Source organism: Coregonus clupeaformis, chromosome 15, assembly GCF_020615455.1.
Source record: "Coregonus clupeaformis isolate EN_2021a chromosome 15, ASM2061545v1, whole genome shotgun sequence".
NCBI classification, from domain to species: domain Eukaryota; kingdom Metazoa; phylum Chordata; class Actinopteri; order Salmoniformes; family Salmonidae; genus Coregonus; species Coregonus clupeaformis.
Genome location: NC_059206.1, coordinates 39,320,508 through 39,338,117, shown reverse-complemented (window position 1 = coordinate 39,338,117; position 17,610 = coordinate 39,320,508). Strand labels below are relative to the sequence as shown.

Genomic DNA, 17,610 nt, shown 5'->3' with positions numbered 1-17,610 from the left:
TGAAATGCTTCTTACGAAGCCACTCCTTCGGCGGTGTGTTTGGGATCATTGTCATGCTGAAAGACCCAGCCACGTTTCATCTTCAATGCCCTTGCTGATGGAAGGAGGTTTTCACTCAAAATCTCACGATACATGGCCCCATTCATTCTTTCCTTTACGGATCAGTCGTCCTGGTCCCTTTGCAGAAAAACAGCCCCAAAGCATGATGTTTCCACCCCATGCTTCACAGTAGGTATGGTGTTCTTTGGATACAACTCAGCATTCTTTGTCCTCCAAACACGACGAGTTGAGTTTTTACCAAAAAGTTATATTTTGGTTTCATCTGACCATATGACATTCTCCCAATCCTCTTCTGGATCATCCAAATGCACTCTAGCAAACTTCAGACGGGCCTGGACATGTACTGGCTTAAGCAGGGGGACACGTCTGGCACTGCAGGATTTGAGTCCCTGGCGGCGTAGTGTGTTACTGATGGTAGGCTTTGTTACTTTGGTCCCAGCTCTCTGCAGGTCATTCACTAGGTCCCCCCGTGTGGTTCTGGGATTTTTGCTCACCGTTCTTGTGATCATTTTGACCCACGGGGTGAGATCTTGCGTGGAGCCCCAGATCGAGGGAGATTATCAGTGGTCTTGTATGTCTTCCATTTCCTAATAATTGCTCCCACAGTTGATTTCTTCAAACCAAGCTGCTTACCTATTGCAGATTCAGTCTTCCCAGCCTGGTGCAGGTCTACAATTTTGTTTCTGGTGTCCTTTGACAGCTCTTTGGTCTTGGCCATAGTGGAGTTTGGAGTGTGACTGTTTGAGGTTGTGGACAGGTGTCTTTTATACTGATAACAAGTTCAAACAGGTGCCATTAATACAGGTAACGAGTGGAGGACAGAGGAGCCTCTTAAAGAAGAAGTTACAGGTCTGTGAGAGCCAGAAATCTTGCTTGTTTGTAGGTGACCAAATACTTATTTTCCACCATAATTTGAAAATAAATTTATAAAAAATCCTACAATGTGATTTTCTGGATTTTTTTTCCTCAATTTGTCTGTCATAGTTCACGTGTACCTATGATGAAAATTACAGGCCTCTCTCATCTTTTTAAGTGGGAGAACTTGCACAATTGGTGGCTGACTAAATACTTTTTTCCCCCACTGTATAAACACCATAGGACCACGCAGCCGTCATACCGCTCAGGAAGGAGACGCGTTCTGTCTCCTAGAGATGAACGTACTTTGGTGCGAAAAGTGCAAATCAATCCCAGAACAACAGCAAAGGACCTTGTGAAGATGCTGGAGGAAACAGGTACAAAAATATCTATATCCACAGTAAAACGAGTCCTATATCGACATAACGTGAAAGGCCGCTCAGCAAGGAAGAAGCCACTGCTCCAAAACCGCCATAAAAATGCCAGACTACGGTTTGCAACTGCACATGGGGACAAAGATCGTACTTTTTGGAGAAATGTCCTCTGGTCTGATGAAACAAAAATAGAAATGTTTGGCCATAATGACCATCGTTATGTTTGGAGGAAAAAGGGGGATGCTTGCAAGCAGAAGAACACCATCCCAACCGTGAAGCAAGGGGGTGGCACCATCATGCTGTGGGAGTGCTTTGCTGCAGGAGGGACTGGTGCACTTCACAAAATAGATGGCATCATGAGGAAGGAAAATTTTGTGGATATATCTCAAGACATCAGTCAGGAAGTTAAAGCTTGGTCGCAAATGGGTCTTCCAAATGGACAATGACCCGAAGCATACTTCCAAAGTTATGGCAAAATGGCTTAAGGACAACAAAGTAAAGGTATTGGAGTGGCCATCACAAAGCCCTGACCTTAATCCTATAGAAAACTTGTGGGCAGAACTGAAAAGGCGTGTGCGAGCAAGGAGGCCTACAAACCTGACTCAGTTACACCAGCTCTGTCAGGAGGAATAGGCCAAAATTTACCCAACTTATTGTGGGAAGCTTGTGGAAGGCCCAAGTTTGACCCAAGTTAAACAATTTAAAGGCAATGCTACCAAATACTAATTAAGTGTATGTAAACTTCTGACCCACTGGGAATGTGATGAAATAACTAAAAGCTGAAATAAATAATTCTCTCTACTATTATTCTGACATTTCACATTCTTAAAATAAAGTGGTGATCTTAACTGACCTAAAACAGGGAAGTTTTACTGGGATTAAATGTCAGGAATTGTGAAAAACTGAGTTTAAATGTATTTGGCTAAGGTGTATGTAAACTTCTGACTTCAACTGTATCTCCTGTCTAAGTGGGTGATATATGTCAAAGTTGGCCATGTAAGTCACCGCTGGCCAAGGACTAACACAAAGGCAGAGCAAACAAGTGCCAGTATCCTAGAGGGCCATATCGTGTCGCCACAGACACGCCCTTGTGTCATAACACATGACATTTAGAATGCTATTCCTTGTTCTCCGGAATTCTTTTGACTGTACTGTGAACTTGAGTACATGCAGGTGTGAGGGCACAGACAGTGCAGTGTCTGTCCATTAGGCTACACTCTGTCTGGGCTCGGTGGGGTGAGGAGGGATGTCCATATATAGTCCTTTAGTCCTGTCAGTGTTTAATTGCTCCTTGTGGGCCCCCTGCCATCCCCCCGCTGTTCCTCCCGCCCTCGTCGTCTACAGAACAGGCAGAAGACATGATAATTACAGAGCTGATGATGGGATCATCCAGGCAGACTCACTGAGCCCCGTGACCCAGTGACAGTGCCCCCTGCTGGTTGTTGGGGTCAGGGGCTGACAGGGGATGCTTTAACATCTAGGCTCTAGAGCTCCTGCAAATAGGATGCTACATTAAAACTGCTGTTCATGCTGTGAGGATTGGTGGATGTACTTAAACACTGACAAGTGAAGACTTAAAAACAAGAGCCCTTGGTTCTGTGGAGGAGGCTGGAGAAGAGGAAGTGGTAGAATAGCTTTTTGTCAGGCCCATAGACTCAGTCAGACAAGTGCCCCTGGTGCTGGGTTCCCTCTGGCCATGAGCCTGTGTCTGTGTCTGTTCTGCCAAGCCTTTTATATCCAGCCTGCTGCTCCTCACTAATCCTTATTGACAGCAGGAAATGACCCTGTGCAGCACCCACTACTGACATTCTCATTTAAATGAGGAGGAGTGCAGAATTGGAATGGAAAATATTGAGAAGTCCAGAGACCTGTTTGTTCTGTATACACCATATTGAATCATCTATTTATTCCAATGATTCATAGGAATATCCAATAATGTGTTTAGTTAAAAGGCCAAAGGGTAAATCATAGCATGACATTGGACACAATACATTCCAATTAGAATATGTCAGCACCTGTCGTGCTTTAAGACATGAGCTGAAAACAGAAGATGGACATTTATATTACCCAGTATGAACTTTGTAAATGTATTCGGATTGAGGATATAGACGTTTTTCTCCAAAAATCTGATACATCCTGTCTCATATCTATCTCTGTTTGTCCTGAACTTCATCCTGTAATTCTCCGTTCCTTCTCTCCATCCAACCTCTCAGAGTTGTTATTTTTGTCTTTCCCTTCTTCAGTTTCCTTTCCTCATTCCCTTCATCTCCTCCTCTATCTTCTGTCCTTTCTGGAGTCTGTAAATAAACTGTGTCCTCCTCCTGTCTTCTTAGGAGGGGATTTGTACAGCTCAGACAGATCAGCACAGACACTTGGTGACAGCTCTGCTAGGAGCCCTGAGTATCTGTCCCCCTGATCTGATCTATCTGCCTCTCACTGCTCAGACCAAGCACTGACTGGCCCTTCTCTGATAAAGTACACACACTGACCAGCCACCATTTTAGACTACCATTCTGTTTTAGTCAGAATCTCGTATTCTCATTTATAGGTTTCACCTGCAGACAGCACAGGCTTTATGAAAGAAATTAAACAGCTTTGGTTTATGTCGCTGCTGTAGTAGTTAATAATTACAGCAGTTTATGTCGCTGCTGTAATTATTTATCTCCATTAGTACATTTTTATATACAATCTTAAACTTTCTGTGGTCAATCTTGCACTGTCTAATAGCTGTATTTCTCTCTGCCCAACCAAGTGGCTGCCCCGACCTCCTTTGAAGGGCCCTTTGGGAAGATTGTTTACCGTGTGAGAACCGTCATAGACACACCTCGCTTCTCCAAGGACTACAAGGCCCAGAGGCCCTTCTACCTACTCAACCTGCTCAACCTCAACCAAGTGCCCGACATTGAGGTAAAGACCAGTCAACACCGTCTCAAAAATATAATTAAATTGTGTTGTTATGCAGTCGGAATTACTAATATAGTACTTGGCTACAGACTGTCTACTGGAACAGTAGATACTGTCTGAAGAGGACAGTGGACCACCCGTAGAGTGCCCACTTATTTGATCATGTCTTATTTAGTTTGATAGTTATGGGATTTGATTTCAGCGTAATGAGCGCAGTACAAACACTATCTCGTCTTTAATTAAAGATTACGGGAGGTCTCCTCCTTTCCCCCAGCTCTAATTTCTCTCTTTCTTTGCTCTGTTCATTTGTCCGTTGGAATGGCTTGTTTTATCCTTCCTATGACTGCTTCTCCCCAGCAACCCAGTTATGCTGTGACCACTAAGAAGTTCAGCTACCTCCTGGTGAAGACGGGCACCCTCATGCTGAAGGCTTGCAGTGACCAGAGAGGATACACACCAGGCCAGATCATCAGACTAGCCACTGAGATCCACAACAAGTCAGGCAAGGACACAGGTTGTGTGCTGGCCAGCCTCATACAGGTACCCGACGACCTCTTTAATGTCTCATGTGCTGTTGTTCCTTTGACTATTTTGTCCTGCAAAACAGATAGTCTTACTGGTTTATGGGCAAATGCTGATATACTGTATGTTGTCTCTAAGAAGTGATGTGATGCTTTGCTCTGTATTGTCTGGTCTGTATGTTGGTCTGATGGGCTTCATTCTGATGACTCTCTCCTGATCAGAAAGTGACTTATAAGACCAAACGGGCTGTGTTCGACCTGCGGACCATAGCAGAGGTAGAGGGGGCGGGAGTGAAGGCGGGGAAACACGCTGAGTGGCGGGAGCAAATCATCGTACCGCCCCTCCCCCAGTCTGCCCTGGCCGGCTGCAGCCTTATAGAGATCGATTACTTCATCCAGGTTAGTAACACCCTCAATGAAGTGCAGTTTTTGGGATCCACTCAATTAATAGTGTTGTTCACAAGTGGTACTTCAGACTTGTAGCAGTTGTAGTTGTAATATAAACCAGACACTTTTCCTCATACAGTATCATACTGCTGTAATCCTCTTATTAACCCAATGCACCTGTGATGTAGTATGCTGTAAGTAATTCATGCTCAGTCTCAGAGGTCTCTTTACTGAGTTCAGGGATTATAACTATGGTAATCTCTTGTTCCTAATACAGTATGGCAAAGCTATTTTTGTCAGTACTTAAAGGCCCAGTGCAGTCAAAAACGTGATTTTCCTGTGTTTTATATCTATTTCCACACTATGAGGTTGGAAAAATACTGTGAAATTGTGAAAATGATGTAGGGCTGACCCCATTTAGTCGACTGGTCGATTGTTTGGTCGATAGGCTGATGGTCGATCGAGATTAATTTTGTTGAGCAGTAGCAAAAAAACAAAAAAAACATGGTGTACAAGACACCTGTCTGATTGGTGGACTGATCCATTGTGGAGGCTGTGGGGATGGCACAGTCCATCAGTCTAAGACATGTGCTACTGAAATTGTACAGTATCTCACAAAAGTGAGTACACCCCTCACATTTTTGCAAATATTTGAGTATATCTTTTCATGTGACAACACTGAAGAAATGACACTTTGCTACAATGTAAAGTAGTGAGTGTACAGCTTGTATAACCGTGTACATTTGCTGTCCCCTCAAAATAACTAAACACACAGCCATTCATGTCTAAACCGCTGGCAACAAAAGTGAGTACACCCCTAAGTGAAAATGTCGAAATTGGGCCCAAAGTGTCAATATTTTGTGTGGCCACCATCACTTTCCATCACTGCCTTAACCCTCTTGGGCATGGAGTTCACCAGAGCTTCACAGGTTGCCACTGGAGTCCTCTTCCACTCCTCCATGACGACATCACGGAGCTGGTGGATGTTAGAGACCTTGCACTCCTCCACCTTCTGTTTCAGGATGCCCCACAGATGCTCAATAGGGTTTAGGTCTGGAGACATGCTTGGCCAGTCCATCACCTTTACCCTCCGCTTCTTTAGCAAGGCAGTGGTCGTCTTGGAGGCTTCCTTCTGGGACGACAGCCATGCAGACCAATTTGATGCAGTGTGCGGCGTATGGTCTGAGCACTGACAGGCTGACCCCCCACCCCTTCAACCTCTGCAGCAATGCTGGCAGCACTCATACGTCTATTTCCCAAAGACAACCTCTGGATATGACGCTGAGCACGTGCACTCAACTTCTTTGGTCAACCATGGCGAGGCCTGTTCTGAGTGGAACCTGTCCTGTTAAACCGCTGTATGGTCTTGGCCACCGTGCTGCAGCTCAGTTTCAGGGTCTTGGCAATCTTCTTATAGCCCAGGCCATCTTTATGTAGAGCAACAATTCTTTTTTTCAGATCCTCAGAGAGTTCTTTGCCATGAGGTGCCGTGTTGAATTTCCAGTAACCAGTATGAGGGAGTGTGAGAGCGATGATTTAACACACCTGCTCCCCATTCACACCTGAGACCTTGTAACACTAACGAGTCACATGACACCGGGGAGGGAAAATGGCTAATTGGGCCCAATTTGGACATTTCCACTTAGGGGTGTACTTACTTTTGTTGCCAGCGGTTTAGACATTAATGGCTGTGTGTTGAGTTATTGTGAGGGGACAGCAAATTTACACTGTTATACAAGCTGTACACTCACTACTTTACATTGTAGCAAAGTGTCATTTCTTCAGTGTTGTCACATGAAAAGATATACTCAAATATTTACAAAAATGTGAGGGGTATACTCACTTTTGTGAGATACTGTATATGGTTATATTATGTAAGAACAATGGTGCAACACAAATAAAGATTATATTATTTTATGACAAATGCACTTTCTCTTGCGTTGAATACTGTCCGCGGTTCTGAAACACATCAATGCTCTGTTGAATTGCCGCCTTTTCCTAGACCATGTTGCTATGTGCATAATAGCAAAGTTAACCAGCATATTGGTGTTGAGAACAATGCGGCGGAGGCAGCAGCAGAGTTAGGAGACGAGAAAACAACCCTTGCCTTAATTGTCTAAGAAAAGTGAGAGAGGAAACTCCAAATTAATTAGGTCTATAATCAATCGCCTAACTGTTAAATGTGCTTGGCTTTATAAACCATCCATATATATCTACAGAAATAAGACAGATCCTGCTTCTGTTGCCTGTTTGAGTGTTTGGTTGATAGCCTACTGATTCAGTGAGCACCAAGCCTCACACAACAATTTCACAAATTCCGCAGTTTTTAATTTCTGCTCTGCTGTAATAAAGGCTTTACACTTTATTTTGTTAGACCAGCCTGTCTGGTGTTGTTTATAATTATTTAGTGTTGTTTACACTGTTCCAAATTGTCAGAAAAACATTATTTATAATAATAATAACCCTCCTTTTTCCTTGATCTCCTTATTGTTATTATTATTATTATGATCATCATTATAATAATAAGTAATGTCATTATCATTAGTAGGCTTAGTATAGCAGCCTTGTATAACGACTAAGAGTGCATCCTGTTTAGTCTTAATACCATAATTTACTTAGGCCTATATTTCAATACTTATATAGTCTGTGTCAGGGCGTGCTGTAGGTGCAATAGTGGAATCAAACGCAGGACTCAGAACGATATTCCAAAGGCTTGTATTACTGCCCAAACTAAGGCAAAAGGACAACTTTGCCCGAAGGCAAAAATACGCACGAAGGCGAAAAGTAACAGCGCACAAACAGGTGCGACAAATAGTAACTGCGCACAAACAGGTGCGAAAATACTCCAGCGTAGTGGAGAGAAGCTCAACCGAGCAATACACACAACTGACGGAAAATAATTACACACAACACTAGACAAACACAACGAGAAACTTATAGGACACTAATTACGCCAAAACAGAAACAGGTGTGGAAACAAACAGACAAAAGCAAACGAACATGAAACATAGAGCGGTGGCAGCTAGAATTCGGAGACGACGAACGCCGAAACCTGCCCGAACAAGGGAGAGAGGCAGCCTCGGCCGAAACCGTGACAGTACCCCCCCTTGACGCGCGGCTCCAGACGCGCCCCCGACTCCGGCCTCGGGGACGACCAGGAGGACGCGGAGCAGGGCGCGTCGGATGCCCCCGATGGAATTCCGTCAGGAGCGACGGGTCCAAAACGTCTCTCCTCGGCACCCAGCACCGCTCCTCCGGACCGTACCCCTCCCACTCCACTAGATACTGGAGACCCCCCATCCGACGTCTCGAATCCAAGATGGATCTCACGGAGTACGCCGGTGCCCCCTCGATGTCCAACGGGGCGGAGGAGTCTCCAAGATCTCATCTTCTTGGAGTGGGCCCGCTACCACCGGCCTGAGAAGGGACACATGGAACGAGGGGTTAATACACTTATACTCCACAGGTAGCTGTAATCTATAACATACCTCGTTCAACCTTCTCAGGACTTTAAATGGCCCTACAAACCGCCGACCCAGTTTCCGACAGGGCAGGCGGAGGGGCAGGTTTCTGGTAGAGAGCCAGACTCGATCACCAGGTGCGTACACCGGTGCCTCACTGCGGTGGAGATCAGCGCTCGCCTTCTGACGTCGGAGGGCCCGCTGCAGGTGGACGTGTGCAGCGTTCCAAGTCTCCTCCGAGCGCCGCGCCCACTCATCCACCGCAGGAGCCTCGATCTGGCTCTGCTGCCAGGGTGCCAGAACCGGCTGGTAACCTAACACACATTGAAATGGAGTTAGGTTAGTGGAGGAATGGCGTAGGGAATTCTGGGCCATCTCGGCCCAGGGAACGTACCTTGACCACTCCTCCGGCCGGTCCCGGCAGTATGTTCTGAGAAACCTACCCACATCCTGGTTTACGCGTTCCACCTGCCCATTACTCTCCGGGTGGTAACCCGAGGTGAGGCTTACCGAGACCCCCAACCGCTCCATAAACGCTCTCCAGACTCTGGAGGTGAATTGGGGACCCCGATCAGCCACAATGTCCTCGGGTACCCCGTAGTGCCGGAACACATGGGTAAACAGTGCCTCGGCAGTTTGTAGGGCAGTAGGAAGACCCGGCATGGGGAGCAAACGACAGGCCTTAGAGAACCGGTCCACAACGACCAGGATGGTAGTATTCCCTTGGGAGAGGGGAAGGTCTGTTATAAAGTCCACTGAGAGGTGGGACCATGGTCGTTGTGGAACGGGCAGGGGTAGCAACTTACCCCTAGGTAGATGTCTAGGCGCCTTACACTGGGCGCACACCGAGCAGGAGGAAACATAAACCCTCACATCCCTTGCCAACGTGGGCCACCAGTACTTGGCACTAAGACAGTGCACTGTCCGGCCGATACCCGGATGTCCAGAGGAGGGTGACGTGTGAGCCCAATAGATCAATCGATCCCGAACCTCGAGCGGAACGTACTTCCGACCCTCCGGGCACTGTGGTGGACTAGGGTCGGTGCGTAACGCCCGCTCGAGTTCAGAATCGACCTCCCACACTACCGGTGCCACCAGACACGACTCAGGCAGTATGGGAGTGGGCTCCACGGACCTCTCCTCCGTGTCATACCGCCGAGACAGCGCATCTGCCTTGCCATTCTGTGACCCAGGGATGTACGTGATCTTAAAAGTAAACCTGGTCAAGAACATACTCCATCTTGCCTGGCGAGGGTTCAGCCTCCTCGCCGCCCGGATGTACTCCAGGTTACGGTGGTCCGTCAAAATGAGGAAAGGGTGTTGAGCCCCCCTCAAGCCAGTGCCTCCACACCTTTAGAGCCTGTACCACGGCTAACAGCTCCCTGTCCCCTACGTCATAGTTCCGCTCCGCCGGACTGAGCTTCTTGGAATAAAAAGCACAGGGGCGGAGTTTAGGTGGCGCGCCAGACCGTTGTGACAGCACGGCTCCTAAACCGGCCTCCGACGCGTCCACCTCTACCTGGAACGGCAAAGAGGGATCCGGATGCGCCAGCACCGGGGCCGAGGTAAACAGGTCCTTCAGCCTCCCAAACGCCCTGTCCGCCTCGGCCGACCACTGCAGACGCACCGGACCCCCCTTCAACAGAGACGTGATGGGAGCTGCCACCTGTCCAAAACCCCGGATAAACCTCCTGTAGTAATTTGCAAACCCCAAAAACTGCTGCACCTCCTTCACAGTAGTTGGTGTTTGCCAATTACGCACGGCCGACACCCGGTCTACCTCCATCTTCACCCCTGACGCAGACAACTGATAACCCAAAAAGGGAGACCGACTCCTGGAAAAACAGACACTTCTCTGCCTTCACATACAGGTCGTGCTCCACCAGCCTCCGCAACACTCTACGCACCAGGGCCACATGCTCGACACGGGTAGGCGAGTACACGAGAATGTCATCAATGTACACCACCACTCCCTGCCCCTGCATGTCCCTGAAGATCTCATCCACGAATGATTGGAAAACTGACGGAGCGTTCATCAACCCGTATGGCATGACCAGATACTCGTAATGGCCCGAGGTGGTACTAAAGGCTGTTTTCCATTCATCACCCTCCCTGATGCGCACCAAGTTGTACGCGCTCCTGAGATCTAATTTCGTGAAGAAACGCGCCCCATGCAACGACTCAGTCATGGTCGCAATCAGCGGGAGTGGATAACTATACTTCACCGTAATCTGATTGAGACCACGGTAATTGATGCACGGGCGCAAACCACCATCCTTTTTCTTCACAAAAAAGAAACTCGAGGACGCAGGGGAAGTGGAAGGCCGTATGTATCCTTGTCTCAGAGATTCGTCTATGTAAATCTCCATAGCTTTCTTCTCCTCCTGAGACAGAGGATACACATGGCTCCGTGGGAGCGCAGCTCCTGCCTGGAGGTCTATCGCACAATCCCCCTGCCTATGGGGTGGCAACCGCGTCGCCCTCGCCTTACTAAACGCAATAGCCAAATCCCCATACTCAGGTGGAACGTGCAATGCGGGCACCTGGTTTGGACTCTCCACCGAGGTAGCCCCTACGGAAACGCCCAAACATCTACCCACACACTGAGCAGACCACTCCATCAGAGCCCTCTCCTGCCACGAAATAGCTGGGTTATGGGTACTCAACCAGGGCATGCCCAGCACCACCGGATACGCAGGAGAGTCAATCAGGAACAGCTGAATCATCTCCTGATGATCCCCCTGCGCACACATCCTAAGTGGCGCCGTGACTTCCCTGATCAAGCCCGTACCCAACGGACGACTATCTAGGGCATGAACGGGGAAAGGAACATCAACAGGAATAAGGGGAATCCCTAACGCTAAACAAAACTTTTTATCAATAAAATTCCCAGCCGCGCCTGAATCTACCAGCGCCTTATGCTGGGAATGAGGTGCCACCTGTGGAAAACTGACAGGTATACAAAAATGGGCAACAGTGAGCTCTGGGTGAGTGGGGCGCCTACTCACCTGGAGGGAATCCCCAGTGCGGGACCTGTCGTCATCTCCCCCAGGAGGCCATCCCCAGCACCTAGCCGCGGTGTGTCCTCCCCGACCACAGTTGGTGCAGTGGATGGACCCCCTAGCCTGCCGACTCCTCCTCTCTCTAGCGCCAGCGCCCCCGAGCTCCATAGGACACGGCTCGGAGGCGCTGGAGGGTGAAATGGACGGACCCTCCGCAGGGACGTCCGCGGGTAGCCAGCAGGTTATCCAGCCTGATGGACATGTCGACCAGCTGGTCGAAAGAGAGGCTGGTGTCCCTACAAGCTAGCTCCCGACGGACGTCCTCTCGTAGGCTACATCTGTATAGATCGATGAGGGCCCGATCATTCCACCCTGCATCTGCCGCTAGAGTACGGAATTCGAGAGCGAATTCCTGGGCACTCCTCCTCCCCTGCCGGAGGAAGACCAGACGCTCCCCGCCGCTTTCCCCTCCGGGGGATGGTCAAATACCGCCCTGAAGCGGCGGGAGAACTCGTCGTGAGGTAATCGTCGTGGCGTCGATCTTCCTCCACTCCGCGTTGGCCCACTCCAACGCTTTTCCGGCCAGGCAGGAGATCAGGGCGGACACGCTCTCATGCCCCGAAGGTGCCGGGTGCACTGTGGCCAGGTATAGCTCCACCTGGAGTAGGAATCCCTGACACCCAGCCGCGGTTCCGTCGTAGGCCCTCGGGAGAGATAGTCGGACTCCTCGAGGTTCCGGCGCTGGAATGGGCGGGCTGGCCGATGGTGCTGGCAGGGAGGGGAGGCGGTGGAGGCGTACCCCAGCCTCGGATGGTGGAAATCACCTCCTGCAGGGCGGTCCCCATCTGCTGGATCTGATCTCGTTGGTCCCGAACCTGGGCCTCCAGTCTCGTCTGGGCTGCTTCGGCCCCTGCTGATTCCATTGGTGGTGTGTAATTCTGTCAGGGCGTGCTGTAGGTGCAATAGTGGAATCAAACGCAGGACTCAGAACGATATTCCAAAGGCTTGTATTACTGCCCAAACTAAGGCAAAAGGACAACTTTGCCCGAAGGCAAAAATACGCACGAAGGCGAAAAGTAACAGCGCACAAACAGGTGCGACAAATAGTAACTGCGCACAAACAGGTGCGAAAATACTCCAGCGTAGTGGAGAGAAGCTCAACCGAGCAATACACACAACTGACGGAAAATAATTACACACAACACTAGACAAACACAACGAGAAACTTATAGGACACTAATTACGCCAAAACAGAAACAGGTGTGGAAACAAACAGACAAAAGCAAACGAACATGAAACATAGAGCGGTGGCAGCTAGAATTCCGGAGACGACGAACGCCGAAACCTGCCCGAACAAGGGAGAGAGGCAGCCTCGGCCGAAACCGTGACAGTCTGCTGTATCAATCAATCATTTATGTCATCACACAGCATATGAGTCATTCATGATGTGAAATGCAATCAAGCATTTTAGTTTTAAAATAAAATAACAAAGCAACCATTGAATAATTAGCGTAAACAATAAATAGGCTTAAACAATTCCATTTCAGAAATTGCATTCTTGAATGAATGTGACTGTTTTTAGTCTTTGCTGGAATAAAGGCTTTACTTTTCTTTATGACAACAGACACTCTGGTATGCTTATCATTTATTTAGTGTTCTTTACATTGTTCCAAACAGTCTGAAAAAGTATATTGTAAACTAACAGCACCTGCAGTGCTTGCTCCATATCTTATTTTTCTTGATCTCCAGTATTTTCCACAACTAGTCAAATTTATTCCACACATCTTCCCCTTTACCTCCTGAGCAACCAGTAAACATTCCCCTGCTTTGAGTTTATTTATCACATCCTCTGCATTTATTTTGCGGTCACGTGTTACGATGTTCAGAGTTTGTTATAACCAATTTATTGATGTGATTATGATATGCTATAGGTCAGGCCCTATTGGTCACGTGCATATGAAGCATACATGTGTCACATAAAGAGAGCAAGGGTTGAGGGACTGTTTTTCCTAAACAAATTAGGGATTTCGGTAACAACTTTTCAGTCAGAAATGGCTGTAATTATGTTGCAGCTCCAGCAACACGGACAGCGTGATACACACTGTTGAAGTTCTATGGTGGTCGCTGCAGCAGGGAGGAGAGATTGACAACGGGTGTTAGTCACAGTCACTTGCTGTCTTTTTTTTAACACAGTGCAGCAATTCTGAGACAGGTGGCACAATCAAATCAATTGCGGTCGGACTCCCTCTAGTCATTTGTGTGTCTTAATGATTTCATCAAACAGTTTGCTTAAAGCATCAGACAAGCTCAGTGCATATAGTTGATTTGATTAAAACACATAGGATGTGTCTATATATGGAAAAATACACATTAAAAAATGTTGTCCAATCGATTGGTCGAACGAACAGACGACTCTTGGTCGAGCAAGATTTTTTTGTTGTTGGGGACAGCCCTAAAATTATGAAAATGCCCTTTTACTGTAAGAGCTGTTTGAAAAGACCACCTGAAGTTTCAGCCAGTTTTGGTGGGATGGAGTTTTGGCATGCCTGGTGACATCACCAGGCGGTAAATTAGTTGATAGACCAATAAGAAAGAGAGTTCCAAACCTCTCTGCCAATAACAGCTAGTTTTCAGTTTTCCCCTCCACACTCAGAACACTCCCAGACAGTCCTAGCAAAATTCTTCCTTAAGAAATTGCTCTTTGCTAAGAAGCTGTTTTTGTTTCTTTTTTACCATTTTAATTTAAAACAATCACAAAGGTACTTAATTCTTACCCATAAATGGTTTGATATTGAGATAAGAATAGCTGCATTGGAGCTTTAAAGGATCATCTTGGGATGACAGGATATATAAACACATTTACATTGTGTCTTGTGACCGCTGCAGGTATCACTAAAGTCCCCAGAGACAGTTGTCACTTTACCCATCTACATCGGGAACATCGCTGTCAACTTGATCCCGTCACGACCTATGCCCTCAACTCCAGCCCCAACAACCATCAGCCCCAACACCGGTCCAGGAGGGGTTACCCCGAGCGCACCCCCGGCTGAGGAGGACTTGGAGGAGGTGTTGGGTGCAGGGGGTTCAGTCAGCGAGGAGATCCCCACAAAGAGTCACTCCCAGCAGGACCAATCTGGCCAGCCCCCCACCATGTCCCCCAGTGCATTCAGCTACGCTCCCGGTGTAGCTTCCCCCAACAGCCAGCAACCTGCCGATGACACCTCGGCGCATCTGTTCTGTGTGTCTACTGGGGCCACCATCCCCTTCTTCACAGAGGGAAACGCCACCCCAGTACCCACGTCCTGTCCTCTCATACTCCCCCCTGAGTACAGCACCTGGGACTACCCACATGGTGAGTCGTCGTCGTCCCCCCTCCCCTAATACAGCACCCCTGTGCATGACAAACTATCCCAGTCAAAGATGAGCTGACCTGTCTGGAGTTTATTCTATAAATCCCCTCTGTGTCAGTATGATGATCAATGATTACTGAACAATGGCCTACTATATAATCTGACTGTTTCTCTGGTTTGTCTGTGTATTTTACAGAGCCCCCTCCCACATATGAGGAGAGCTGCAGCAGCAACAACTCCAGCTTCAACAACAGCAGGCCTTAGAGGAGTGGGGACTGAGCATAATGGAGCTCACAACCACAATTACACTCCCAAAAGGACAAATAGGATACTGCAACCCTTTCTCCAAGTGGACAGAACATGCTCTCCTCCTAAGTATTACTTTAAAATATATATTTTTAAAGGGATCATATCAGATTTTATATTATAGTTACATCTACCCTTCTCCCTGATTTAAAGGACCTGATGTTATATAGATAGAATGAGAGTGCAAATTCCCTGTGCCTAATAGGAGCACATCAGAGACAACTTATAGTAGGTATGATATTCCATAATTGGAGTCTATTAGAGACTAAACGTAGTGGGTAATACAAATTGTGAATATTCTTGCATTGTGATGACTTGAAATTGTTGTAGGCCTGCTTTTGTGTCTCCTTTTTCATCCTTCAAACACAACCAAGATCTGGCCTTTATTGTAGTTTCTTTCCAAATGTGCACACTACTGTAATTTCGAACCACTTCCACCGCAGTGGCTCCCTCTTTTGATGAGTAGAGTAGGGGTGGCCTAGCTGGACATGAGGGCCTAAGCATGTCTACCCCCTGGTGGCCATCAACGGAAGAGAATGGAGCCTATTGGAAAAGCTTCAGACCACTAAAGGATTGGAGTTCAATGATGCCTGCTGAGGAAGGACATATTCCATCAACCTGTGATCTACTGACAAGGGGCTTCTGGAATGTGCATCTTATCTTGTCACACCTCATCATCTTGAAACAGACAAGCGGGACAATGTACTCTTGGGTGTGTAGGGGAACTGACGTAGCAAGGTTTGATATGCATTTATGACATCTGATGCAAACAGCAACTTTTCTTTCACCTTTTTTACCCTGGCACATTTTTTACCCTGGATAAATGGAGATGATCTGTTGATTTTCCATATGTGGCCTTAACTCCTTTTGTTCTACCTACATTAGTATGTGGTGATGAAGACAGTTGTCTTCAGGGTTTCTGTTGCTTTTGAAATGGCAGTCAATGCAGATAAAAAATATGTTGGTGTGAAAACCAACAGCGTTAAATGTTCAAGCACAAGACAGCACTTTTTGACAGTTTGAAAACTGTGCATGTATATGTTTTTGTTTGTGAATGTGTATGTAGTTGTACCAGTTTGTGTGTGAATGTGTATGTAGTTGTACCAGTTTGTGTGTGGCTGATTGCCCCTCCTGTCTTTGGTAGTTGATAGCGTTGGACATCTCAGTTTGAGAGCCAGACATCAGGCAACATCATCCACTCTGTGTTTGTATGAGTGTTTGTTTTGTATGTCTGTCTTGTTTCCGTCTCAATTACAGCATCCTTTTTTATGTATAGGCCAACCTCATTGTGGCTTATGTTTCGTACAACTCTGTGAATACAACCTTTAGCACCTGCTGTGGGAATACATGTAACGCAATTCCTCCTCAAATGGTAGCCAATAGTACAGTCACAGCCTTTAATACCAGAAAATAAATTGCAGATTATATTGGGAATTGATCTGCGGTTCAGACCACTGCTCTATACTAATAAGGTATCAGATCTGAAAGAACCATAGAAATTACACCTCTACTGTACATTTGAGTCATTTAGCAGACGCTCTTATCCAGAGCGACTTACAGTTAGTGAGTGCATACATTTTCATACTGGCCCCCATGGGAATCGAACCTACAACCCTGGCGTTGCAAGCGCCATGCTCTACCAACTGAGCTACAAGATTGCTATGGCAGCTTGGTTCTCGAGTCATTTCATGCTGCCTTTATCAATCCTGCCCCATTGTTTGTATTTCTCTTTACGAAAGTACTATAGCTTTATAAACTCCTACATGTTTTTCATTGTACTTTCTTTTCCCCTCACAAATGGGTGTGTGGTTTCGTATTTTTCTATTTGTAAAGAGATTTCTGGTGCATATGGTAGCCATTTGAGAGAGAAAAAATATTCTGAAAAATAGTAGCATCCTGGTCAATCAATGTAAAAATTAAACTTGTTATAAATCCAAATTGTACAGTATACCAATAAAATGATCATCTGCCATATAATTTGTACTGGTTTTGTAAAGGAAAGTGGTTTGTTGGGCCCTATATATAAGAAACCTGTCCCGAAGGGCAAAGTTATGATGCTGTAAAAGTGGTTGGATGGAGAATAAAAGGTGACCTCAGGTGCCGTCAAAAGAAATGGGTCTATCACCCACGTGCGCTCTGCCTGTGACTTTTTCCATCCTATAGGCCTCATGCTACAGAAACAGGAGACAGTCTCCTGCTCCTATGAGTCGTTCCGATTCGTAAAAGGCTACTTACATGTCTTGGTGTGACTATTATACACTATACTTTAGCTGCCTTCCTTATAATGATTTGACAATGGAATGGGCGAAAGAGTGTGACCAGTAGCCAAGATAATGGGCGCAACAGGGGAGAGCGTGAGAGGAGCATGGAGGAACCAGCCTTTTGAGTGA

The 17,610-nt window shown here is 47.0% G+C and overlaps 1 protein-coding gene across 2 annotated transcripts in view; it reads left to right on the top strand.

Moving 5' to 3' along the window:
• LOC121582462 (arrestin domain-containing protein 1-like) overlaps positions 1–17,192 on the top strand; it is a 55,381-nt gene extending 38,189 nt beyond the window's left edge. For both annotated transcript variants that reach the window (XM_041898263.2, XM_041898264.2), the window contains 5 exons: positions 4,042–4,196; positions 4,551–4,733; positions 4,937–5,113; positions 14,451–14,916; positions 15,111–17,192. In XM_041898263.2, the coding sequence (XP_041754197.1) occupies positions 4,042–4,196; positions 4,551–4,733; positions 4,937–5,113; positions 14,451–14,916; positions 15,111–15,178 (1,049 nt within the window). In that variant the 3' untranslated portion in view covers positions 15,179–17,192. The remainder of the gene's footprint in view (positions 1–4,041; positions 4,197–4,550; positions 4,734–4,936; positions 5,114–14,450; positions 14,917–15,110) is intronic.
• Positions 17,193–17,610: the final 418 nt, after the last annotated feature.